The sequence below is a fragment of the Cynoglossus semilaevis genome, chromosome 12, assembly GCF_000523025.1.
Source record: "Cynoglossus semilaevis isolate Cse_v1.0 chromosome 12, Cse_v1.0, whole genome shotgun sequence".
In the NCBI taxonomy this organism is placed as follows: domain Eukaryota; kingdom Metazoa; phylum Chordata; class Actinopteri; order Pleuronectiformes; family Cynoglossidae; genus Cynoglossus; species Cynoglossus semilaevis.
In genome coordinates, this window is record NC_024318.1 from 7,959,048 (window position 1) to 7,986,927 (window position 27,880).

General features: G+C 38.6%; 1 protein-coding gene across 19 annotated transcripts in view; it reads left to right on the forward strand.

Moving 5' to 3' along the window:
- The window catches only part of LOC103387282 (neurexin-1a), a 285,061-nt gene that overhangs the window by 222,108 nt on the left and 35,073 nt on the right, over positions 1-27,880 (forward strand). For 14 of the 19 annotated variants that reach the window (XM_025060588.1, XM_025060592.1, XM_025060587.1 and 11 more), the window contains 2 exons: positions 18,770-18,941; positions 27,392-27,481. In XM_025060588.1, the coding sequence (XP_024916356.1) occupies positions 18,770-18,941; positions 27,392-27,481 (262 nt within the window). The remainder of the gene's footprint in view (positions 1-18,769; positions 18,942-27,391; positions 27,482-27,880) is intronic. The other 5 variants (XM_025060596.1, XM_025060595.1, XM_025060600.1 and 2 more) reach the window with 1 other exon arrangement.

Consider the following 27,880-nt stretch of genomic DNA (forward strand, 5'->3'; position numbering starts at 1 on the left):
TTTACAGGACCCCCCCCCCCCCCCCCCGCACCACAACTCATAGAGCAGTGCAGGAGTTTGGCAGACCCTAATGGAAACGTCATCTTTGAGATAAAAGATGTCCGGGCTTTGATGAGAGCCAGAGTTATAGGAGGTAAATAATAAAAGAGCCATTTCCAATCAGTTCCAAAGCCAATTTAAGAGCATTGAATGAAGATCAACGCTGTCACTGGCAAACACACGAGCTGACAGCTCACGGCACTCTTCATGTTTGTCAGTTAAAGGGACCTTTCATCGCACCACTCCATACAGCCTTGAGAGGAACAGGCAGTAACTCAAATCTTAGTCTTGATTGTGGAAAATCAAAAGTCTAAACTGCACTTTATCATTGTTCTCCAGTTTTCATTCACACAGGGATGCTGCAGTCATGCTGCAAATTTTTTTTTTTTTTTTTTTGACTGATGCCGCACTTATAGATTAATACATTCATAGAGAGAGTGTTTGTCATCCAGGTGGTAGCTCACGCAGTGAAATAATTTGCTGATATGGAAAAAAGTACTAAGTAAAATATTGCAACACTTCTGTGCCAATGTGGTACTGCAAATAACTTCTTCGGTTTGAGTGTCAATGACGGGGACAGTCTGTATGTCCACTGGGTGGAGATGTTGGCAATGAAGCAGTAACAGTCATTTGTGCTCTTTAAAAGATCACGTGCGGACAGTAGTAGTTGTAGCAGATATAGCAGGTTCTCTGAAGGTAAGAATACCCCCGAGGATGTCTCCTAAGGTAGGGCTGTGGTTGTTGGAAGGACAGTACTCACAACGGAGTCAATGTCATCACTGCATTTTCAAACACACATAGGTGTTATTCTAAGAGCATTTCACATAGACATAATGCATTGTCTAACCCCTTATCCTAAGCTGTACTACAGTATAACATTGATATGCCTAATTGGGGATTCCTCAGTACAGTACTGGTCAAACTTTGGGATCGAACATAAAAAAAAAACAACTAAAGCCAGTCCGATCTGATACCTAAGCCCAAAAGCAAAATGTAAACAATAACACTGCTGGTTCAGCAATAGCAGCCTGTGGTATTCTGGAGGAGAAAAGAAGGTATCGAGTCGATATCGTTATCTGCAGAGACTCGTTGCAGTACCAGTATCTGTATCAAACATGGAAAAAGTTGCATCGAGCCACCCCCATGCCTAATTAAACTGTAACTCCTACCTTAGCTCTAATCTCAGCTAGATTCTAATCCTAACTCCAAACTATATCTCAAATACCACATTATTCAATGGGCAGTTGCAAAATTTCCCCACAATAGCATTTTTTAAAGGTGTCTTTACAACTATAGCTACACCAGGATGCAAACACACTCACTAACGCACATACAACAGCTGTGCCGTCACACGAGATGACGACATTCCCTGCACAGTTGGTGGAATATTTATTTATAACAGATTTCAATAGATTTATGATGTCCTGTTTTTTAGTTTCCTAACTTTTTATGCTTTTTATGAGTTTGAATTTATTAGTCAAAACATCAACATTTTCACCATACCTTTACAATTGTTGTTTATTTCTGTTTAGTCTCTATATATTCCTCCTGTTTGTTTATTTTCTCTATGAGCCAGCTAAGGTTTTTATGTGCAGTATGTACTGTATTTGCATATGCATTGCCTGAAGCCATGGAATAAGTGATATTCCCTCAGTGCTGCAAGACGGGGAAGCACTCACTCTGCGATCCCACCTCCGCTGATGAGTCACTGTGAGAAGTTCTGTTACTCTGACAATTCAGCCATTTTTTTTAATCTGAAAGGATTAAATGGTGAGATAGTGGTGTCTTTTTGCTATGTCAGTTTTTATTTTATTTTTTTATAAAAGGTGAAAAGTACTGTATGTTTGGGGAAACTCAAGGTAGACTGGTCTTATGAAATCAAAGGCTAAAAGTGTGAAAAATCTACGACAGAGACGAAGGGAAATTTACTTTCATTTCCCTCTGTAACACATACTGTACTAACATAGGACTACAGTGTGACTAGTCAACAGCACTTCACTGATCTGCTGCTCTTGTTTAAGAAAATATCATTAAGGCCCTGCGTTAATGGAAGTGCATGTCAGTGAGTGCCCTCTGACCTCCAGGACCACAGCTCAGCCGGGTCAGCATTCTTGCCGTTACCCAATATGTGGGAATTATGTGACTGACTTCACGAAGTGTGTCGACATGCTTGTTTTTGTCCTTTTTTTTTTTTTTACATTTGCTCTTGATACTTCGTGCTGACACTACTGCAGAGTTGTGTCGATTGTTTCACTGCAGTGACATAGGAATCGGATAAAAGCAGAATGATGTAGCTTATAGTAATGTCAGCTTAGAATCAGCAGCCATAAGAACACATCTGTCAGGTAGCTAGACAGTAGACTCAACAGTCAGGTGGTGGTCTTTTCATAACCCGTTTTTGTCATAATGGGTCTAGTTAGAGGAATTATTTAGATGTTTTTAAAGCTGATAGGAATTGACAAAAACCCAAGTAACAAAAATTGGCATAATACTTTCCACCTTGTCAGGGTAATGACTACAAAGCAGTCTATCCCCCGTCACTGTCACCTCACCCCCCCCCAAAAAAAAAAACACACACACACATACCTTGCTCTGTCAACGTAGCTTAATTAGCAGCAACGATAACGACCTGTAGTGAATTATTGTTTTTAATTATACAATTTTACTGCCTCTACAAATAAGATCAGTGTTTATGGGCTGGGTAAGGGGGCAGTCAGCAAGGAATCATTTACTGTCACGTTTATCCTCCCAGCTGAAGTTATGGCCAATCAATGTGCATCTGCTGAAAAGAGAAAATTAAATCAAATTTCCATTATATGATGAAGTGATTACATCATGTCAAAAACTGTCCTATGGCCAAGTATGGAAATTAGAGCACACGCATGTGCAGGGCAGCCTGCAGGACCCACAGAGTGTGGGGCACACACACATACACATACTGTATAAAGCCACATGCACACACAGACATAAAGAGTGTATTGAGCCATCACATAGATTAATGTCTGGTAGAGTGGGCTTGGATTTGTTTGCCCCATAACAATGTTCCGGAGATTCCCCTCTGCTTGGATGTGTAACCTTTATGGACACATTTCACCTGGGTGGCTCTGCTAATGGAAGCATTTTATTAGACTCTGCAGGCTGGAGGCACGGCATGACCATCCCCTCGTTATTATTCATATGGACCTCTGTGTGCTTATTTTTGCTACATGACCCCTCCATCAGGACACTGAACACACTTTTGTCCATGCTCGAAAACCCTCAACAGAATATTTTTCTGCATGTACATATACAGGGGCAGAGATGAACTCAGTTCCAATCCCAGCTCCTCAACCTCAGCTCCCTTCCTTGTCTTCATAAACTCAGTGATTGTCTACCATTTATCTCTGATTGAATAATTGTCTTGTGATGCTGATGATGTCATGTTTTATTTTTATCATTTGGGTACAAATAATCGGCATTGTGTTGAAGAAAATATACAGTATATTTGCTTCGTTACAAACATTCAATATGTTGCTGCTTAAAAACGTCTAATTTCCTTAAGCTGTAACTGAATTAAATGTGATTGCGCCGCGTCCTCACTCAAAAGCCAAGCCCTTGTGTCGGTACAATGTAGCAAATTGGAAATCTCTGATATGTACTTTGTGATTTGGACGGGCATCCTTGAAGCCAATGCTATCGCGCTGAAAACAGATAATTCCCCTAATAGCTTCTGGCAAAACAGCCCACTGCTTTGACTAGCGTTGAGAAACAATTCCTGGCTGAACAGTGGGTAATGCGTATGTCATTCCAGAGGGGAGCAGCAATGGAAGTAGCAATTTGTGGAATTGATACAGTTGGATACAGTTGGATATTGGAACAGTTTGGCTGTATGCCTTATAATGGGAAAACACACACCGGCGCAGGAACGAGGGAGGCCGGCAGTGCTTAAATCAGGAAGAGCATACACTGTAAGAGAGCACATTAGATCTAACAGCTGTAAGTGGGTCTGCTTATCGCAGGATGTGGTGATAAGTCAGAAAACCACTACGGTACTCTATGTTTTATGTATATTGAGTCTGTAACAGCTGGACAAAAAATGTCTGGCGTTCATTTACCAAATGTCAGAAGTAGTCCTTCCTTCTGGAATGGTAAATTGCCATCATCTTAGAGAAGAGTCAACAGAAGCCACAACATATGGGGAGAGAAGAAGAGGAAAGAGCCATTTTCTCATGATGTGTGGTTGGCACCTTGGTGCCTAAATTTCATTTCAGCAGATACAAATATCTATCTGTGAGTGTTTTTCATTCTCTATGAGACACCAGGTGCAACACCTAGCACATTTCTGGTCAGGTGTTTGCTTCTGTCATGTACCTGGAAAATGACATTTTGGTTGAGGCAAACACTTTATTATTCCACTCAGCAGGTTGGGGCGGCTGCTCATATACAGTGATGCAGTTTAGTAAACCACTCCTCTAAGACTCTATACCCCATTCCTCGCCCTTTTAGCTAATAAAAAAGCAAATGTTTGTATTTTTAGTTTCTGATTTATAAAAAAAATATATTTTATTTTAGAATAATGTGATGGTCATTCATTCATTCAGATGACAGTCAGTGAGTTCTGTTAACTCTCAGGTCGACCAGTAACAGCTTGAAGAACTGGTTGATACCTTGTTTGTTGGTTAGCTTCTATAACAGCGGGTTCCTTGTCAGACAGTGTGAAAACAATTGTCCTGTCTCTTACAGGTCCTGGATTCTTAATAAGGTGGAAAACAAGCAGCTGCAACGATATTTTTACCAAAGTTTTTGGGGCATCATAATTTTATTTCCAACATATACCAGAAGTCTTAGTTTTCATTATTAGGCCACAGATAGTTTTTATCTAATACTTTATTTTTTTTATTTTCTTAGTACCAACTAAGAAAAGTACCAACTTTTTTAGAAATACTTGTTCATAATACAATTCTGCCAGTGAAGATAAAAATTGCATAAGAAATATTGAAATATTGATGTCATCACAGCAGAAACACATGCAGAGGTGTGGGTTGGGCATAAAAACGAAGTAGGTTAACATTTTTCAACACTTACAGCAGTACCACATATTGCATCACATTGTTTTATTTGGGCTTTTTTGTCATTTGTCTTACCACAGTAGCAAAATCATCTGCCTGGTGAGGTGTTGTATTTTTAGACTGGCTGCCTAAGACGCAAACACTTTTCACTTTCCTTCTTCTAAAATTTAAGTAACAGAGCCCCTTTTTTCTCTGCTCCCTTTGTATCTGTCACATTTTATCTTTTCATGATACATTAAGAGCAAAGCTCCTCAATGCTTTTTATGCCGCAGCCCCTCATGCTACCCCCTCCTCCCTCCTGTGAGATTGCAGTGTAGGAACTGTGTCTGCATCCCACTCTCTCCCTTTCTCCCCCCAGCTGTAGTGAGTAAGCTCTGCTTAACTCATCACAGCATTTTAACCAATTTAGCCACACTACCTCCCTGTTGGTTTAAGGGTTATATACCTGCCTTTGTACTGCTGCCGTCATAGCAGGGCAAACTGTGGCCACTGAAGCTTTTCCTCCAATATATGTCTTAAGGCTTTTAGTCATGGTTTATAGCTATGAAATATTAAATTAGGAGTAAATGAAAACCTGAAAATAGAATCTCCATGTTCAGAATGCTACATTCATTCAAATATTTATCTTCTACGGTTCACTCGTATTCAGTGTTAGGGGGTGTATCATGGGGTGAGGGCAGGGACAGACGGCATTCACCCTCTCATCCATATTAATGGTTGATCCAGAGCAATAAATTATCACCATACCATCCAGATTTAATGGTTACGCAAAACTAAAGTTTGTTTCCATATCGAAAAAATCAACCTAAGATATTTAGAGAGAAGGGAAAACATGCACATTTCCAGTCAATATTTCAAGAAATATTGAGTTTGGCCCATGATTTTTCCCAGTTTTTAATTTTGGCCCACTGTGAAATTGAGTTTAACAGCCTCTTAAAAAACAACACAGTTAGGGACATTGTAAATGAACTAGTAAAATTGCTCTAAACCAGCTTTTATTTTACTAGATTGTAGCTTGTTTCAGGGTAGAGTTCTGTTCTTTATGGTATTCCCATTATAAGGTCTGAGCCAGTGTCTATTTCCTGTTTTCTATCTCCATCATATTCTGTGTATGGGTTTAGCTTTGCATGCTTTTGAAACAATACACAGCAGCAGGACAGCAGCTTGGCCAACAGGAGATAAAGACCTGCCTGGATGGAATGAAAATTGTGCATTTATTCATCCACCCCCGGCGTTAAATCTGCGTTCAGTATGTATACATGTGAACGAATGACAGTGGAGTCTGTATATGTGGCCTTATGACTGTCGTGGGGAGTGGAGTGCAGTGGAGGGGGCTGCCATATGGATGGAGAATGGAGGATAGAAAAAAGAATGATGGCATAGGCAGAGATGTATGCTCGGCTGGAGAAGTTAATAAAATTGAAGCTGTGTTATGATGAATAAGGAAAGAGCCATAAAAGAGAATGTATGTAGTGAATCTCTCCGGCGAGCGGTGCTGAACAGCCGAGCATGAGCGCTCCCAAGGGAAGGATTTTTAATCTGCAGCCCTTCCACAGCTGCACAGGAGTCTGTAGCTCCAGTACTGCCAGAGCTCCAATACTTCACATATGAGGGAACCAGGAGCTGGACAACAGGGGAAGTGTGGTGTCTCATTAAAATACCTGAAAATGTTTTAAGGAAAATTGAACATGGCAGCAGTGTTAATGAAGAAGATGTTACAGCAAATATTATTAAAAAATACATGTTGCTGCAGTCTCCTGTCACACACACACAAACACACAAACACACATATACATAGTGCCTGCCATCTGAGACAATAGAAGAGGCTTCTTGTTGCCAACACCTGACATCGCTCTTCACGTCCGACTTGAAACTCAAGAGCATTTTCTTTACATTCACTCAGAGCAGACATACACTGGTGGTACATGTAGTTCTCCAGATAATGAAACCGGAGAGAACACTGACAGAGAAAGGTAATGGAAAATGAAATGGTCTCCATTGTATAACTTTGAGGGGAGAGAACAGAATATTTTACAGTGGCAGTTAAGGCCTGAAGACGTTCCCTATACTGTAGTGATTGTGATGTGATGGTGCAGTCACTGCACACCTGTGCTTGTCCAGAAAAGCTTTATTATCGATATATTTTCTTCATTTATTCAATGCCAGAGAAGAAGCTGTTATTTTTTAAAAATGTTCTCAGCAGGATGTCTGTACTGCCTGCTGCAGTTGTTTTTCTCCAATGTTATTTAATCAAGCATTAGTTCAGCATGTTTACAGATATCTTTAAATCCAAATTGTAGTTTGATTGTTTATCCCTATGTTGACATTGTCATATACAAACCCTCTTCAGTTTCCAGGCAGACAAAAATAGTTGCTCAGTGTCAGAATGACAATATTTCTGGGAACTGTGGCTGGTATAAAATAAAAAGCAGAAAAAAGAAAATAGCTGTGTTTGTGAGAATTCATAGCAGCGGTTAATTTTTTCACCTGAGTTGCTTTCTAGAAAATTGGTACTTATTTATACTGAGTTTTCTCAGAAACATCAGCAGTTTTTAAGGAAAAATAACCCACTGTGTGTTCTCTAACCTCAGGTCTGCCATCCAGAATGTTCCTGAAGTAAAATTATTTTCAGGTCTTTATCCGTCAGTTGAGCAGATTTAGTAAAAAATGTTACAAAGCATTTGCAGAAAATGGCAGTTTCTCAGGTGAATACTGAGAGCTTGACTGTGTGATGTTCCAGAGAAGCTCACGGTGTAATTTAACCGGGCATCGCTGTTGCAGAAATTTGAGAGATCATTGTTGTGATGAAGTATAATGTCATTTGATTTCTGTCTGCTTGATAACAAGACATTAAACCACAGGGTCAGCCCAGACACAGGGGCGCTGCCGACCTCGTTCCTCCAGGCTCAGCAGCATGAGGAAACCTGCTGCTTTAAAAATATTACAATATTAAAGTTTTCCACAGAAATAAAACCATGGCTTTTACTGTGATCGCACAAACTGTGAGTGCTGAAAATACCCAGTAAAACTGCCTTTTTAGGGGCTTAGACTCACTGTCATTGTTACAGAGAGCAGGTATGTATATTTTGCAAGTAGTTGCAAGTAGCTCAATAAAAAAGGCAAACTATATATTTCAGAAAAATGCTTTTTGAAAGTTTTTTACTTTGTCCACGTGTACAGTATATACATATACATTTGTGCATTTAGATGTTTAGATGATCTTTACATTTTTGTATTTATATATGCATAAATATTAACATACAGTATATGTATAATGCACAATGTAAATATTTTGATTAATTGTCATTAATCTTGATTAATCATAGTCAGAAATGGTAAAAAAAATCATTGCTGGGTGCGGTTTGGATACGGTGACTCAGAAATGGTAAAAAAAAAATAATTGCTGGGTGCGGTTTGGATACGGTGAATACTGAGAAACATGATGATTTTTTATGTGCACTTATCTCCTGTCAGCCAGGCACTAAATAAGAAAAAATAAGAGAAAACCCCTGGTTAAGATTCTTGGCAGTGTCAGATTTTCTCTTAAGAAACATGAACTGCTGTGGCTGAAGTTGTTATCATTGAAATGAATGTGTTTATCCAACAAATTAAAAAAGTCAGCCAGTACCTGCACCTAATAATAAGCAATGGATGAAGGAGTAGAAAATGACATATGTCCTTCTTTTAAAATTGATCAAGACACTCAGTGTTGAGAATAAACAGAGTGAAGAACCTGGGGGTCGTTTAATTAAAAAAATGGATTTTATGATTGTACTCTGGAAATCTTCAGCAGTTATTCACAGCTCTTTAATTTGAAACAGAAAAAAACGTTAGGCATTTTTTTTAATGGAATATGTAGCAATATATGTACAATAAGTATGGTATCAATCCACATATTTAAGCCTTTCATTATGGAGGATAACTACAACAACTAAATAGAAAAACTCAAAGGTAAACATGACTCTGATTTACATTGGTGGAGTGTTGAGAGCTCTATGTTGTTGGTGTAGTGGTGGCAGCAACAGGGAATATATGTGTACATCACACATCTCTGGCTCTTTTTTTGTCGTGCCATCCCCTTAGGGTGAGAAAGAGTGACAAGGAAAGGATAAGAATCATTGAAAATGAAATGAAAAGGGATGAGCAGCTGTGAGGAAGGAGGGCTCAGAGAGAGGAATGGCAGAAATAAGACAGCAGAAATCGAAGCAAAGCAGCGGAGAGAAGCAGAGAGGGGAGAAGAGTAAGAGCCTCGGGCGGAGAGGCACCAGCCCAAGTATCATAGTCAATTAACACACCATCCCACCACTACCTCTCAGTCTATTTCAGACCATTAATTATGTGCAGCATCAGTTCCAGCTCACTTGGCCTGACACAGGACTTCATCACAGAGCCCCGGCCCCTACGGAACATGTTTTACCAAAGAAATAAGTGCAGTTTACATATTCATGATTGAAATGGAGAAAACTACATGAAATGAGTTCTCCTCTCATCTGGGTTGGAAAGAAAAGTAATAGATTTACTGGATGCAATACATAATGCATGAAACTAACCGTGGAGTTTAGACGCAATAATGATGCCACTGCACTTTGATCTCAGTGTCGGCTAAAACCACCAGCTTTTAGACAATCTGGTCATCCTCTGCACATAAACATGTCAACGCTACCGTGCAGTTTCGGTTGTCAGCAGATCCAACTGGCGGTCAAACCTATGTTGGTGGAGCCACTGCCACTCACAAAGAAAGTAGGCCAAATGAAGTTTGCTATCAGCAAATCACAGTTTCACAACTTTTCCCCACAGGTCAAACAAAAAAAAGTTGACGGTGACATTTGACAGCACAAAGTTCTCAGCTGCAGCAACTAGGAGCCCAGAAAACAAGTGACTGTGGCCCAGATAATAGGCATGCAGTTGTTATATGTAAAGTTAAAAATAAAATAATTAAAAAATAATTGAATGTGGAGCATTGCTCCGGCAACTCTTTGATTACCTCATCTGAGACGGACAGATTTGGGTCAGAGCCTCAGAAAATCAATTAGAAAATTAAAAATAATTCACTGTGTATAATAAAAAAAAAGCCACTAGTGGTGGAGACACCGTCTCATTAGAAGGTGCAAAAATAAACAACTATACCCAGAGGACCGGACACTTTTCTTCCATCAATTTTTTGCAGATGCCACCCAGGAGCCTGCCTCAATAAATTCCCTCTTATTAGAGTGAATGTAATTTGCTCTTTCGAGTACAACAACTAGAATATGTCAATAGCTCTTCGAGTTAACCATTCAAAAGACTGGCGTAACACAGCCCATTTCCTCTGATCATGATCAACTGCTGAATATCAAATGACCAGCGTTGACTCCGAAGATGAATGAGGCTGTGGCATTAACGGCCAGATCTCCAGGGAAGAGGGTTGGGTTTTGTTTTTTTATTTATTTTTTCCACCAGGCGCTCACACTGTACTGTACACAGCATCAATTTATCATCGTAGCACAGAATTCAAGGCAGTCACAAGCACAGAGGAGCAGCAATTTAAAAAGATGGTAGTTCATTCTGCAACAATTTGGTGCAAAACCCTAATGTTTTTTTTTTCTGCATGTTGTAGTTTCTGAATTAAGATGGAGACAGAAAGTGGCGTCTAAACACACTAAACTCAAAAGTGTTTGGTCAGCTCCACGGGGACATCAACGTCCAAATATCTGTCACTTGCCATTTACACATCCTCACCTTCCACAGCAGCTGTCAGCAACACTGTCAGTTTGTCCATTGGCTGATTTTTTTTTTCTGCTCTACTCATTACTGAGCAGGTGTTTCTCACTGCACTCACTAAAAAGTGACAAGTGAGAACGATGGAAAAAAACTCCCAAATTTCTGTGTTGCTTTCTACGATTTAAAAAAAAAGTGATATCATCAGTATCTGGTTGTTGACGTTCATCATGGAGATTGCGGTAAATTAGTGCTAATTATTACATATGTATTGGCTCATGATAACAGATCCTGACCTTGACCTGGACCTTCAACCTACTGTAGCTCTGGGGTCCTTTAGTGAAAAAGCTTTTCATAAAAAAATATATATATTTTGTGTTTTTACCCTCGGTTCTGACACTTTAAAGCACAATGTATTGGTGACAAATGTAGACTGTACGCTGGCCAGGACCTCAGGTTTACAGTACCTACTGTATATATAAAGTCCAGTCCCATCAACATCTATTAAAGGACTGTACTGTACTGTACTGTACTGTACTGTACTGTACTGTACTGTAGTCAACACCATGTCACTGAGTCTCACTCACAGAGGATGAAACCAGTGATCTATTTCACTCAAGTGTGAGTCGTGACTCTTTTTGACAGAACTATCTGAAATCACTTTCTAGTAAAAGAAAAGTTTATTTTACTGTGTTTCATCACTATTTCAACTTCTTTCACTTTTTTTTCAATATCACATGCATTTATTGGCTCGGCTTTTGAGTGATTACCATCTTGCCTGTTTGCTGTAAGGTAGATTCAGCGCACACAAACATGTGCGCTGAATCATGCACACATGTTTGTATCACACAGCAAGAGATATTTTTTTTCCATCTTTCCCCTGTTATATTCCATCCACACACACTAAACCTCTCCATCATTGTTCGAAATGAGAAAAGAGCCCAGGAGCAGCCAGGAATGACTTTGGAATTACACATGAAAATATTGTGATCATGGCAAACAGCCTGCGCTGTTTTGAAAAATCTAGGACAAGGTTGTTTGCTCTCAGGTGTTGCACTTCTTGTTCTATATCCTTTAATGCTTCGCCTTTCTCAGATGAACTTGCCTCAGCTAGGAAAGGGGAAAATAGGTCTGAGCTATGTTACCGCTGTAGGACTCAGAAGTCAACAAACATGAATTAATGAGAGGCCGCAGAGAGACTGGCACCGGAATCAAATAGAAACAAACAGAAACACGGAGGTAAAAAGAGGAGAAAAAGGAAGAATAACACATGGGGCTGAAGGAAAATAATGTTTGAGAAGTTGAAAAAAGTCATCCATGAAATTGCTTATTGCATCCTTTAAAAACTCTTGATTGATGGTGGTAATTTTTAAAGGCTGGCAGTTTCCCAGACCTGTGGAAGCATCAGGAAAAAGAGCAGTGTGATTTTTAAAAGAAAAACTGAGCTGTTACCTAGATATTGGTCATATATATTTGCTCTGTGGTGTTTGGTTTTTATTTTCCCCCTTGTGAAGATATTGAGGTAGGAGTATTTTTACGTGGCCTGTATCTCTAATCCTGTTTATCCTAGTAAACCTTGCCCAATATTGATATTTTTTTGGAGCCTTTTGTGTTTTCATGATTAGTGCCTCTGCCGTCTCTGGGAGTTCAGCCTTTATTTTTTATTTTTTTTATTCAGCATCCTACAAAATAATTAGTTTTCACTTTTGTTTAATCCTTTTTATGTTTGTACAATCTTGCACAAAAGCAGCAGAGAAAGAATTTTTGATGCTTTATTATGTTTTAAAAACTGGAGGATTGAGACACAGCCATATATCTAAATATATAATATAATATAATATAATATAATATAATATAATATAATATAATATAATATAATATAATATAATATAATATAAAAATATGTAAATATATTTACAATATCAGAAAATAATGTCTGTTTAGATTTCTTTTAAATAAACCTGAAACAGTCCTGAACTGAAACCATCACAGTAAATTCATCCTGGTAAAAACCGTATTAATATATACAGTATGTATGTATATATTTATTTAGTATTTACTGAACTGCCTTTGTTCTACCAGAGGACTTTGTTCATGCTCAGGTTCTATTTTTAGATACAAGAAATGCTAATGATGCCTTTTTAAAATCAGGGTAAAAAAAAACATGTTCTCATTTGATATGCCTGACATCGTCTGTCCTCGTTCTTTTGAACCAATGAAAGAATAATATGGCAGAACAAAATGTTTGTCTTCATGTATAAACCCATCAAAGTTACAATATCCAGATGTCACCATGAACATTTAACGTTCTGTCGAAGCGTATGTTTCACGCCATATGTTTTTATTTAAATGTTCCTTTTGGTTTTTGGTTTTTTACGAAGGTAGTTACAGTACCTCTGTTTCTCCATACATCTGTCATATTTAGCCTGGGTGTAATATAATGAGGATTACTCAGAGGGTGCTGGAGGGGATTCGGGGAGCATGGGCGGGGGAGATGACTTGGTCATGTGAGTGAGTGCCAGCTGTCACAGTGGACAGGCAGTAGAATCACCTTGGGCTCAAAGTGATAGCTCTGAATGAATAGGAAAGAAATTTCAGGTATTTGTTGACCTCTCAGTCAAATATGTCACAGATGGTGACACAGAGGATACAGATGACAAATCATAACCAAAGTAGGTTTCTCTCAGGCTCTGAACTGAGTGAGGAAAACTATGTCGTGATATTTGTTGTACATTCTTTTACAACGTGGGGCTAAACCACCTGTACAACTTGTGTAAAAAATCTTTTTTTGTTTAAGTCCATGCAATATGTGCTGTTTACATTTCTGTTTTTCCTAAATGAATTAACATGTAATCCAGATTTGTTTCCCCTGTTTTAATCTAATCTAATTTCTAACTATTTAAATGAATCATTCTTCTTTATAATTCTTAATAAACAAAATACTATATAAAAGACTAAAATGAACATCATCCTTTTATTTTTATATAACATGTATTATCTTTAAGCAGTAGTTCTCAAAGTGGGGGGCAGGCTCCTCTCATGGACCAAACAGCTATTGCAGGTGTGACGCAGCAAGTCAATACCTTTAAATCTCAGTATAGTCTTTATTTGTCCTACAGTGATAGAATGCCATCGATTTGAAAATTAGATTTTGTAGGAATTTCACTGTTTTTACACAACGTTCAGTTTCTGTGTGGGCTTCACAATAGTCCCTTCCACACAAGTGGGATCTGCAAAAATCCTTTGGGAATCACTGCTTTAAATAACCACATATGTTAGGCGACAGTTTACAGATTGCTTTAAAAATTGTACAAATGAATAAATTGTGAAATATTTCCCACCCATGCAAATGAGTTTTCCTCCTGCTCTGCTGACGCCCTGCACCCTCAGCTTCAGGCTTTATTGCCCACCTGTGTGTGTAAAGAGCGATATGCTGAGACCAGCAGTTGCTGACAGTGTTACCATGGGAATTTGAATGTCAGTGCCAAGATGTGAGAGTATTACTCAGATGTTCATCAACGTTGTGTACAGTGTATGTAATGTACAGGTCGGAGAAGCTGCAGAAAATAGTAACAGTCTCATATAATATAATGTACTCTGATACATGTACTGTATATACTACTGTATATGTGGAATATACTACTACTAACAGTAGTAGTAGTACTAGTACTAGTACTAGTACTGTATAGTATATCTGTATTATATGCAAGGGTCTGTATTATATGTAGGATGCTCAGAGTTTAATAGTGTGGTGCTGAAATTAATTTTTGTGCAAAAATAATCACTGGTCTTGAATCTCATGTGTTTTAAACCAGTGGTCCCCAAACACCCTCTGGCCCCAACTGTTGTAGCAAACCCTTTTACAAGCCCCTCCCCCACATCAACACCTTTACAGCTAACTGTAATTCCTATAAACCTGCAACCCTCACTGAACATATAAACTAAAAATGATAAATTAGTGCAATTTCCAAATATATTTCTCATATATTCCCACTTTGGGAACCACTACTTTAAACTGAATTTAACAATCACCTATCATGTACCAGTACTTTTCTGTACCAAATTTAAAGGCCGTTCAATTAGTTTAGAACATGTTTTAACAAATGTCGTAAGGTTGAAACGCCCTTTTCTTTCCTTTCATGAATATTCTGTTACAGTTTTAAATTCATTAACCAAGTGTTCTTTATGAAAGATAAGAGCTTCAGAGTGTCGGGAGTAATTAAAAGATAAGGACAACAGCACAGTCTGCGTTGCTCCGGCTACACTGAGCTTCTACATTGATAGTACAACACACAGACACCGTGCCCTCCCACCTCATACATACACCTTCCTCCACCTTCCATTCAGGCATGTGCACTCAAATTTGATGTGTTGCATTAAACTGGGGAGATGAAATGTGACGGGTGCATAGTGGTTGTCAGGATAAATGACTCATGATCAAGCGGAGACCAACTACAACTACACACAGAGGCTTAAAAAGGTTTTTTAAAAAAAAAGTCTCCAATGCCAATTCTCACTCACTTCCTTTTTATTCTTCGTTGTACTTACGTGGGCGGCAGAGATGGGCTCGCTTCAGGGAACGCGTGGATCATTTGGAGTTGTTGTTGTTGTCACTGTGTTGCACTCGGTCGCCCTGACCCTCGAGCGGATTATAAGCAACATAAATTGTTGTTTTACACAAACAATTATGCAAACAAAAGTTTGATATATATTAATAAATGTATTATTAAAGAAACAGTTGCTTGGGCGAGTTAAAATAAAGTGTGTTGCAGAGAGTTACCCACTATTTTTAGGAAGATAATTGGATAAAAATAAAAATAAGGCTCATCCATTTTCAGTGTCGCTGCTTTTAAATGTCAGGAAAAAGAGCATCATTCTGCAGAGGCTGTTTTGTATCTGATTAGCAAGTTGAAAAAAAACTGCATCTCTCTGGCTGTACTGTATAATCACTGGAGATGGAAAGTTTTAAGGAAAGAAAGTGACACCCTGAGCTGTGCTGCAGCTGCAGTGATGAGGAGCACAAAGGAGAGCCGATTAGAGGAGAATGGTGGATCAACTTCATCAGTTAATTAAAACTCTTTTGCAGCTTGATGAGCAATTAATCAAGGCAGCCTGCAGAGTGTCAGGCAGGACTGAGTTCGCCGTCTGTGGTTTGCGTGAGCTCCATACAGTCTGCCACCGGGAGGGCAGTCCTGTTGGGAGCAGCTCTCACCCAGTGAGCTGCTCTAAAATTGTGCTAGGTCTAATAGGCTGGCTTTGGGTAAGCAGCTATCAATCACTCTGTGAAATACATGTAAGCTGCGCTCCCTGTTAAAATGTTGGGATTAGCAACTCAACTCATTACTGAAATGCAGAAAAGAAATTTATGAGAAATGTTGAAATTCGCCAAGTTATTATTTATAAAACAGCGTAAACCCGATCACGTGGCAGTTCTATTTCTGGAACATTCTGAGTAATTGATTAGTCAGTTGGTCACATGTTTAAATATTTTTAACAAGAAATAAGTAAAAAAAAAACTGTTTTAATAAAAAAAAAGATGTATTAAACAACAAATCTGGACTGCAGGCCTGTTTGATAAACGTAGTTTTGTCTCATTCATTTATTGAATTTTAAAATTGAATTTTAAAATGGTTTTAGTTGTGGCATTTTTATCTATGCATATTTTTATGTAAAACGAAGATGGGAAAACCAAATTACTTTGATCTACTTCAGAGAATCCGAGTCGAAGCATTCCGTACCTAAAGATCGCATTCGAGCGCTTCAGGCTTCTGCTCTTATCTAAAATCTTACTCTCCTTAAATCTGATACTTCAGTTTTGAGTCCTTTGTGTGTGATTCACTTTCATCTTTCTCCTCATCTCTCTGAAGAGCAGGTTTCCTTATGCTATGGAAATTTGAGTTGGCAGTTTGTGACTAAATGCAGTAAATTTATTAACGAGACCGTGGGGAGCATTAAAGTCAATTGAAGGAGGCTATTAAAAGCAGGATTTTAATTAGGTTGGTCTCTCCACTAAACCTCTTTTTCATCTCTCTCCTCGCTCTCTCTCTCTCACCCTCTCTCTCTCTTGCCGTTACTAAAAAGTTCTGAGTTGATGTGCTTGTTGTCTGACAGTCCTTGACACAGAGTTTCACATGTACCATCTTTCTCAACTGTACCACTGCTGTTTTAAACACTTTTTTTTACTACAGCACAACCCAGTAGTGATCCTCCTTCAACCATTCATATCTGCAGACCTGACACTTCCACCGTCTGCTTCAATTGTTGTTGTTGTTGTTTTGGTTCCTTTAGTGTTTCTGCCCCGCAGCTGTCAGTAAATTGTGTTTGCGCTTTAATACATCACTTTTTATAATGTGTTCAAATGAGATTACAAGCCATACAGTTGTCCCAGTTTTGGTAACATGGTGTGACACTTTACAAATGGTTTTAATTGCACTTTAGCTTCTGGCTCCAAAGCTTAACGCAGTCTGCAGTAAAAGGGAACAACATTCTATCTCTCTCTCTCTCTCTCTCTCTCTCTCTCTGCTCCCTCTCTCGTTCTCTCTTTCTATCTATGTGTGATATGTAGTACTGTAGGAAGCTTTGAAGAGTCATTTTGTGCATGTGGTAAAGTTAAAGAGAGATGGAGATGGAGATGCAGTGTACCAGGAGATGTGCTGACTGGATAATGACATTCAGAGTGTTCTGCTGCCACAGTAGGTTGAGCCCCCAACCAGATGCTTCTCTCGCTGCAGCTTAAATAGAGAGAGAGTGAGAGAGACAGACGGAGAGAGAGAGAGGGAGGGAGAGAGAGAGAGAGTTACAGGGAGAACGAGCAGAAGAGCACCTACCCGTGTGCTCATTTTAGCAGGATTAGGCTGCAGGATTTAGGGACTTCAATCTTGTACCGTAGAAAGGAGCTTATTAGAGCAGATATGCATCACATGTGGATCTAAACGGATAGAAAACCATCTAAACTTCCTTTGAGCCTCTCCTTATGTTCCCATTTATGTCGTAATGAAATGTCCACAGACCGCGCCGCAATTTGAAGATTCAGTCTCGCACAAATTGCTTCATTTGCCTCAGATTCAATGAGCCTCCACTAAGCAGGCTTTGAAGTGGCTCTTTAAAATACAACCAGGCGTTGGCTGAACAGGAGTCGTAGCATGAAGTCATAGGTGGAATGAATGGTTCAAAACTTAATAAGCAAAACACAGGTGCAATTTAGCTAAGTTGAAGACAATTCTCCGTACTGGGGGATCCAATTAATCATAATGTAGTTCTAAATGCATCACGAATATTCATGATTATTCGTTATCATAATCGATTGTGATTAATTGCAATTCCTATAACAACTGGAGAATGTACTTGTGTCACAGCTGTTTTCATTAATAAAAATATGCTTAATAGATTTGGTAAATTGTAGCTATAACATTTTCCTGCTACTGTGTTAGTACTCGAAACACTTTTTATCTGATTAATTTTACGAACTAATCAACACCATTTCCATGTAAATTAGACACTCATTTTTACTTTATTTTCAGAAACATCACAGAGGCGGCTGACTGTGGTGTGGTATAGTTTTGAATTGAGAACAGAACTTTGTAGTCAATGTTCAGTAGTTATATGACAAACTATTAGGTGTCGTTTTTGCTCAAAAATACGTTTATTTTCCGAATGTCCTGGTTTTTATTACATATTTTTAAGACGTTGCTGTTTTCTTCTGACTAAAGCAGCCCATATATCTTCAACTGTTGTTTTTATTATTATTATTTAATTATAAACATCAATACAAGTTGCACTAAGTTTCCCCGAGGGCCTGTGCTACTAATAGAGCATGTTTAAAACGGGCTCCAGGACAAGAGCTGTAGCCACGATTTCTTTCATTAAGTTTTTTTTTTCAGCTTCAAAAAATGTAGAAATAAGAAAATACAAACAAAGAAAATCGACCAAGTGAGTCTGATTTTTAACATCACTGATGTTTTTCTTCTGTGCTTTTGTCTTCGCAGGACAAAGGAAACATTGCTGTTGTGTTTAATGTGGGAACTGATGACATTAATATTGAGGAGACGGCAAAGTTTGTAAATGATGGGAAGTACCATATAGTGAAGTTTACGCGGAGTGGGGGTAATGCCACTCTGCAGGTGGATGACCTGCCAGTCATTGAGCGCTACCCCACAGGTGAGTCACCCACCCTGCCTTTTAATTACAACTACTGCTGCTTCAGGGTGATAAAAATGGTCAGGATCAAGTATGGAGCCAACTATTAAAGCTGCTGGCCTTCAGGATGTTTTATGTTGACTTGGCATGAGCTTTAATTGCTTTTTATGTTCTTGTTTCCAGCAGCTGTTTTGGAACAACACCAGTGTTGTCGAGTCATTTTGTCATCTCGAATGTTTATCACTTAGGGTTAATTACAGTAATTCTGTCGAACAACCTGAGCTTTATAGGAATAAGTTTCATTTAAAATAACAAATATTTTCAATTAAACTGCAGCTCCTGCCTTGTGCACATTTATGTCAGTGTACAACAAGAAATTGTGTCAGATCAGTGTTTATGTGTTTTCCAATGCAGTAGATTGATGGAGTTAATATATGTGACAGTGCAGGGAAATTTGTATTAAATGACTTGTTACATGTTTAGAAATCATTATGAGAGATGAAAAACAACTCGGCAACACTTCAGTACATTTACATGAACATGACGTTAAAGTCCAATTGTGGTAAATTTGTTCTGTTAATTTGGGCATTTGTCCGAAAGCATTCAAGCACAGAAATTAAATGAAATTCTTTATTTAGATTATAACATATACCAGGATCTGTACACAGAGCCCTTCACCTCCCTTCCTCAAAGTTGAGGCTGGCCATTCTGCTGAGCGTTTGCTAAGAGTGGAAACTGGAGCAGGACAAAGGCAAGAACCGCTCCATTATAATGAAAGGCCTTAGTTTTGTCTAAAATCTGCCCGCTCTGCTCTACTCACATGATCTCCTATAAATAGTGAAATCATTTGACTCCCAAAAATATTTGTGTGCAGCCCTGACTTTGAGAAATTGGACGTCAGACAAAACTCCCTGTAGGACAGAATAATCTCTCATGTAAATGTACTGACTGATGAGTTCCTGTAGACTGTTCATATGTTGGAGGTGTGACACCTCCCCAGAGAAGTTCAAATGCCACAGCTGGTGTGTTTTTGTTTCGTTTTTCTAATGATCCACTCTTTCTTTTTAACAGCTTTAAGGTTTTGACAAAAGCTACGAAGATATCAAGGTGTCTTTTGACCATTTGACCTTTTCAGCAAGGCACAATCGAGTCGTTAATAAAAAGATGAATGTTATGACAGTCGCCCAATCCTCGTTGTTTGCCTCAGGTGGTTGGTGTTGGCGGAGGTGGAGTAGCGATACTAATGGGTTTTGACATTCTGTGGACATGACAAGATGCTCAGTGCACTCCACTGCTTCGCTGATGACGTCTCAATATTCAGAGAACACCCAGCCTCCAGTAGGCAAATTATATGAATCACTCAGATTTGTATTTACATGCTGTATTTAATATGTTAAACACATGTGTTGACTTATAATTGGCTCTTTGTGTGCATTGTATTTAAAATATTTCTACCAGTACTAGGACAGGAGGTCCAACATAAATGGAACATTTCTCAGCGTAACTGCTGACTTCTTACTGCTAAGGGCAATTCTCCCCCACTCATCATGTGACAGGGACAATGCCAAGTCCACCTTATTACGCTCAGTGCAGACTAATTACATCTTATCTCAATCACTGTACACTTCCTCCCCTCAGCCAAGCTCACAGGGCCATTATTCTCTCAGCTTGCCTGTAGCTTGATTAGTATCCATATATGCCTCTAACACAACCATAATGGCAGACCTCATAGGCCACTCACAGATCAACAATGATTACAGTAGTGGCAACACCAAAGATAAAACTGATGCCTAGAGAGTGAGGAAGACAGAGGAGGAGGAGGAGATTATATTGGGTGGGGGCAATCACACTGAGAGTAAAAGAATAATTGCCTCAGCGGGGCCTACATTGCTGCCCTTGTAATCTCATTAAAAAGTCCCGTACCACATACTTATGGGTCATTAAAAGTCTTTAGCGCAATTATTAGAATCTGAAATGCAGCATGCCCAGTTACACGGCCAATGTCTCTTTGCTGCAGTTTTTTTTTTTTTTTCTCTTTTTCACCCCTGTATCTTCAGTCCCACTTTCATTCTGCCCGGCACACAAAAGACTGGGCAGCAATAAAAAAAAAAGAAAAAAAATGAGCCTCTTCTCCAGAGTCTTGGCCGTGGAAGTAATACCATCACAATGGTGCAGCCAGGTCCGCAGGGTACAGTGCTGTGTCCTATCAGAACACCCAATGAACACACGCCGCACACAAAGATAATGTAGAGGTCCCCGGACGTATTCTTTTACCGTTATCAGAGCGTGATGCACTTACCGGGCTTTCAGTCGCTCACTCCACTCCCCCCTTCTCTCACTCCCCTATTTTTCTGTCCTTTTTACCTCTGTCTGTCCGACCCTGCCCCTTCTGTCAGTCTCAGCCTCTGTCCTATTTTCTCACCTTGCTTTTAGAGTCTTATGTGTGGGACATAGGAGTTAGTTCTATCCACCAAAGTCCCATTCCACATCTTGTTTTTCTCCCTGTTTTGTCCATGAGCTTATTTGGCTCATTGTGCCAAAGAATAATACAGGGACTGCTACTCCCGGCCTAAAAAAATGGAGCCGAACAGCGAAGAATGATAGTGAGATTCACGCAGGTTCCTCTGTTTAACTCTCCTGTCTCAGAGAACATGTGAATTATTTGAATATTTGTTTATTGATGTGGGATTGTTTTGGGGACTCGTAATGAGACAGGGCTGCACCTTGTCTGACCACTTTATTAACAAAAAAAGAACACAAACAAGTGAAGGCACAGCTGGGGGGAAGGGAGGGGGTCAGCTGAATCAGTGCTGTCTGGCAGACCAGATAAGCCATGCGGTCCCAAACTGAACCAAATCGGTGCTCGGCAGCAGTCACAGGCAACAATCACGGGCGCGATAAATGGGCTCTGCTGCTGCTGCTGCAGCATCATCCAAGTCCAGGGAATAGCATTGTTTGACACTATGGTGTCCCACAGTGGGGATCGATACATGATCAGACATGATTATATCCACACTTAATTAACCTCAGTACAGACACAGCCTTAGTTTATATATACAGATAAAGCAACACTGTGTATAGACATTTAGCACAGTCATGCACCTGCTGTGAAGATAAGTGTGTGCACGAAGATTGGGTGAAATGCAAATTCTTTTATTTTAGATTCAGTGATTCACAAACACACAGACCTAAAATTCCTAGAAGGTTGACATAAAAAAAAACTCACCTCATGACTGAAAACTGTAGGTGATTGAGATTCAGGATGTTTCTACCACAGAAGCTATCAGTGGATTATTATTATTAAATTGGGGATATAGATAACATATATAACACAGATGCAGTCTTACCTGTATCTAAAAAGATTTTTTTAAAGGTTTTATTATAGATTTTTTAGAATTCAAATTATATACAATTCAATAGATATAAAATTCAAATGATAAACAACACCACAGGACAAGATTACCATTGATTTCATAAGGCTAGAATAGTATTTATTTCTCAGCAATCGTACTAGCATTTGTGTTCAGTACAGTAAGTGAAGAATAGGTGACAATTAATACAACATTTAGTTCAGAGTGACTCTTGATAAAGTCAGCTTCAGGAGGATTAAATAAATCTTCATGAGTTGTTTTGTGGTCTTGTAACTCAGTCTGGTTAGTAAGATAGAGATTAGCAGGAAATAAAAAAACATTGATTTGTGGTGTTATTAGATCTTTATTGGATAGGCTAGTTGTACATAAAATTCAGCATTGACCTAAGGGTGAACTATGTGTTTGTCCACTGCCTCTAATTTGACAGCAGTCCTACCACCTACCCTGTTTTTGTCCAATGACTGTACTGTAGGCTTTGACTCCAGCTCCCCAAGGTGACCCTGGTGAGGATTAGATCCTAGAGGATTTAAATGTGTATAATTGTGTTTATCAGTTAATCTTATTGTGATATTCATAGATATTCTTTAGTCTGAGGTTACGAGGATTTGGGTTCAGATATTTCCTGGATGGAAAAACCATCCAGGAAACCATGACATGAAACCATGATGTGCAGCATCATTGATGAAAGTAGTGACATCAGTGGGTTGACAACATTTACTAATAGCAGAGTGGGAGGGTGGTTATTAATCACAGCAAAGCTGTGCCTTCACCTACTTCTAATCAATAGTGCAATTGTGTCCAAATAACCATTCACTCAAAAAAAATCAACATTGTATAAAAAAGACGCACGTTAACTGTGCCGCATACAGTTGAGGTTTGATTTCAAGTTTTATTTTCTCACTCTTCAATGACTCAACCAAATACGTGTTGACAGTTTAGTGGCGTGTTTTTATGCATATTGAATGATAATTCAAACACAGGCAGATTCAGAGTGACGTTGGTTGGTTTACAGAGATCATACTGGGTTAAATCCTGGCAGAAGACACAAAATAAAGGCGTAATATGGAAACAGGCAGCAGGACACTGCAGCCTCAGCTCTTTAGCCAGGTGTCCAGAAGCCTCTTTCTACTTAAGTCTGCTGTTTTTTTTCCATCAGCGTCTTGTTCTTGAAAAGCGTTTCATAGAAACTTGCGTCATATTATTGTACGTCTGAAAGAACAGAACGAAATGGTGACGCTGACCTTTATGCATGACAGCCTCGTTTAGGCTCATGTTAGTGCAGATGTAGAAGTCACGCTTTATCTGCATAGTTAGGCTAAATAACAGCAATGTTAATCTGTTACTGTATTTTAATTAATTACATTTAATTACCTTTCTAATTATTTTTCCATCCCTGAAATAAACCTGAAGGCGAATGTTACTTGGAGGGAACATTGTTTAAGAAGTTCAGGTCCCTAAATAACATTTGGAGATTCTTATCAAATAATATCTTCTGTTTCCCTTTGTTACGTTGTTGTAAGTCAGAATTGATCTGCCTGTGTGAATGATCCCCTGAAACCTCCTTCACAAGTCTTTGTGCTCAAACCCAACACAATCAACCGCAGTCAAATTCCATAAGCTCTACAGACAGGCTTTAAAGCGTCCTCTTTGTATCCAATCCTCTGCTGTAATTCAAGATGATGCCATTTTAAAATTCCCATTTTTATGCTCTGTCCCATTCCCGAGTCCTTTCATCAAACCAACGGTTCTTCTCTTACGAGCTCAGCTCTTCTTTTTTTCTCTGCATTCTTCTCCTCTCGGAGGCCATTCTCTGCCAAATTGTTGTCTACCTGATCTTTTATCTGCCACAACTGAATTAATATAGTTGATGGGACAAACATTGTCAATCTGCCGGAAGAATGGGGCCGACTGAATTCAATCTTGGCAGACAATACGAAGGGAAAAAGCACTCGGAGACTGTGCTACTTTGCTGAAAGTCCTCCAGTCTGGAGAGGTTATTGGCCTTGACAAATATATACAGATAAAGCAACACTGTGTATAGACATTTAGCACAGTCATGCACCTGCTGTGAAGATAAGTGTGTGCACGAAGATTGGGTGAAATGCAAATTCTTTTATTTTAGATTCAGTGATTCACAAACACACAGACCTAAAATTCCTAGAAGGTTGACATAAAAAAAAACTCACCTCATGACTGAAAACTGTAGGTGATTGAGATTCAGGATGTTTCTACCACAGAAGCTATCAGTGGATTATTATTATTAAATTGGGGATATAGATAACATATATAACACAGATGCAGTCTTACCTGTATCTAAAAAGATTTTTTTAAAGGTTTTATTATAGATTTTTTAGAATTCAAATTATATACAATTCAATAGATATAAAATTCAAATGATAAACAACACCACAGGACAAGATTACCATTGATTTCATAAGGCTAGAATAGTATTTATTTCTCAGCAATCGTACTAGCATTTGTGTTCAGTACAGTAAGTGAAGAATAGGTGACAATTAATACAACATTTAGTTCAGAGTGACTCTTGATAAAGTCAGCTTCAGGAGGATTAAATAAATCTTCATGAGTTGTTTTGTGGTCTTGTAACTCAGTCTGGTTAGTAAGATAGAGATTAGCAGGAAATAAAAAAACATTGATTTGTGGTGTTATTAGATCTTTATTGGATAGGCTAGTTGTACATAAAATTCAGCATTGACCTAAGGGTGAACTATGTGTTTGTCCACTGCCTCTAATTTGACAGCAGTCCTACCACCTACCCTGTTTTTGTCCAATGACTGTACTGTAGGCTTTGACTCCAGCTCCCCAAGGTGACCCTGGTGAGGATTAGATCCTAGAGGATTTAAATGTGTATAATTGTGTTTATCAGTTAATCTTATTGTGATATTCATAGATATTCTTTAGTCTGAGGTTACGAGGATTTGGGTTCAGATATTTCCTGGATGGAAAAACCATCCAGGAAACCATGACATGAAACCATGATGTGCAGCATCATTGATGAAAGTAGTGACATCAGTGGGTTGACAACATTTACTAATAGCAGAGTGGGAGGGTGGTTATTAATCACAGCAAAGCTGTGCCTTCACCTACTTCTAATCAATAGTGCAATTGTGTCCAAATAACCATTCACTCAAAAAAAATCAACATTGTATAAAAAAGACGCACGTTAACTGTGCCGCATACAGTTGAGGTTTGATTTCAAGTTTTATTTTCTCACTCTTCAATGACTCAACCAAATACGTGTTGACAGTTTAGTGGCGTGTTTTTATGCATATTGAATGATAATTCAAACACAGGCAGATTCAGAGTGACGTTGGTTGGTTTACAGAGATCATACTGGGTTAAATCCTGGCAGAAGACACAAAATAAAGGCGTAATATGGAAACAGGCAGCAGGACACTGCAGCCTCAGCTCTTTAGCCAGGTGTCCAGAAGCCTCTTTCTACTTAAGTCTGCTGTTTTTTTTCCATCAGCGTCTTGTTCTTGAAAAGCGTTTCATAGAAACTTGCGTCATATTATTGTACGTCTGAAAGAACAGAACGAAATGGTGACGCTGACCTTTATGCATGACAGCCTCGTTTAGGCTCATGTTAGTGCAGATGTAGAAGTCACGCTTTATCTGCATAGTTAGGCTAAATAACAGCAATGTTAATCTGTTACTGTATTTTAATTAATTACATTTAATTACCTTTCTAATTATTTTTCCATCCCTGAAATAAACCTGAAGGCGAATGTTACTTGGAGGGAACATTGTTTAAGAAGTTCAGGTCCCTAAATAACATTTGGAGATTCTTATCAAATAATATCTTCTGTTTCCCTTTGTTACGTTGTTGTAAGTCAGAATTGATCTGCCTGTGTGAATGATCCCCTGAAACCTCCTTCACAAGTCTTTGTGCTCAAACCCAACACAATCAACCGCAGTCAAATTCCATAAGCTCTACAGACAGGCTTTAAAGCGTCCTCTTTGTATCCAATCCTCTGCTGTAATTCAAGATGATGCCATTTTAAAATTCCCATTTTTATGCTCTGTCCCATTCCCGAGTCCTTTCATCAAACCAACGGTTCTTCTCTTACGAGCTCAGCTCTTCTTTTTTTCTCTGCATTCTTCTCCTCTCGGAGGCCATTCTCTGCCAAATTGTTGTCTACCTGATCTTTTATCTGCCACAACTGAATTAATATAGTTGATGGGACAAACATTGTCAATCTGCCGGAAGAATGGGGCCGACTGAATTCAATCTTGGCAGACAATACGAAGGGAAAAAGCACTCGGAGACTGTGCTACTTTGCTGAAAGTCCTCCAGTCTGGAGAGGTTATTGGCCTTGACAAAAGGGGGATGCAGAGTTTTGCCCTCATTACTGGCAAAGTGCCCCTTCAGTCCAGGAGTGGAGTGTTTCTGCAGCCGCTCTATCACTAGCTTATTTAGTTCATTATCGCGGTACTTCCGAGGAATCACCTTCCACGTTGTCACCTCCAATATTGAAGAACAGATTCCGTATGAGCCGTAGCTTTTGTCAAAACCGTGTCCACGGTGACTGTACTGATGGATTATGCGCTACATGTTTACTGTGTCATTGCAATTGTTATTATGATTGTCATTTGAGCTGCTTTTAAATGGGGTGGGTCTTTGTAATAAGTTAAAGTTTACTTGTTTTATCCTTTAAACCACAAAAGGTTAAATTTAGCAATAAATTTAAATGATGTTCTCTTTTTTGGAAAATGTACATAACTAGTTTAAACGTCAGTTAAAAGCTACAGAGGGTAAAGATAAATGGGCTGGCAGTAGTTAAGGAGTGTAAAGAGTCTGTAATTGTAATGTATAAATATGTGATATGGGTTGGTTTATAACATAGTCCTTTTAACTTAGTTTACCTATTTTTAATTAATATAGGTCTAATTTATTGGATAAAAAAATAAAATAAAAAGAGTGAAAGTTTGTTTAATAAATGTTTGACGGTAAATATTGTTCTTTTAAAGCTATAAAACTTGGATAAATATAAAATCTTTTTTGCTCCAGCATTAAGTATGAACCTTTAACCTTTGACCTTACAGATTGTAACCAATGAAATGTCTCTTTAAACTTTAAAGGCAACAATGATAACGAACGCCTGGCGATTGCTAGACAGCGAATCCCATACCGACTTGGTCGAGTAGTTGACGAATGGCTACTCGACAAAGGTAAAAATCACTGATTAAAATTTTAAATAAAAATAATCTGATTATAACCAAGTTGTAGCAGTATTTTGTAAATAGTGAACCTTAAAAAAAAATAAATGTTCTGTAAAACTTTGTAAAATAAAATAATTTGAACAGTAAAATTTAATTTGTAATGTATCACATTTTTCATAATAATGCATTTATTGTATAGATGTCAGATGTTTTAATAGGTGTTTATTGTCAACATAAGGTTAAAGGGACTGTAAATATGAATCCACTTACCCACATAATAACCACATTGTAAAAATGTCTATAAATTAGAATTTTGTAAACTTCTAAATGATAAATTTAAACGTAACCATTCAGCCTTCCATTAGCTGCTAATCTTATTTGAACTGGTCTGAAGCCTTTCCTCTGCAC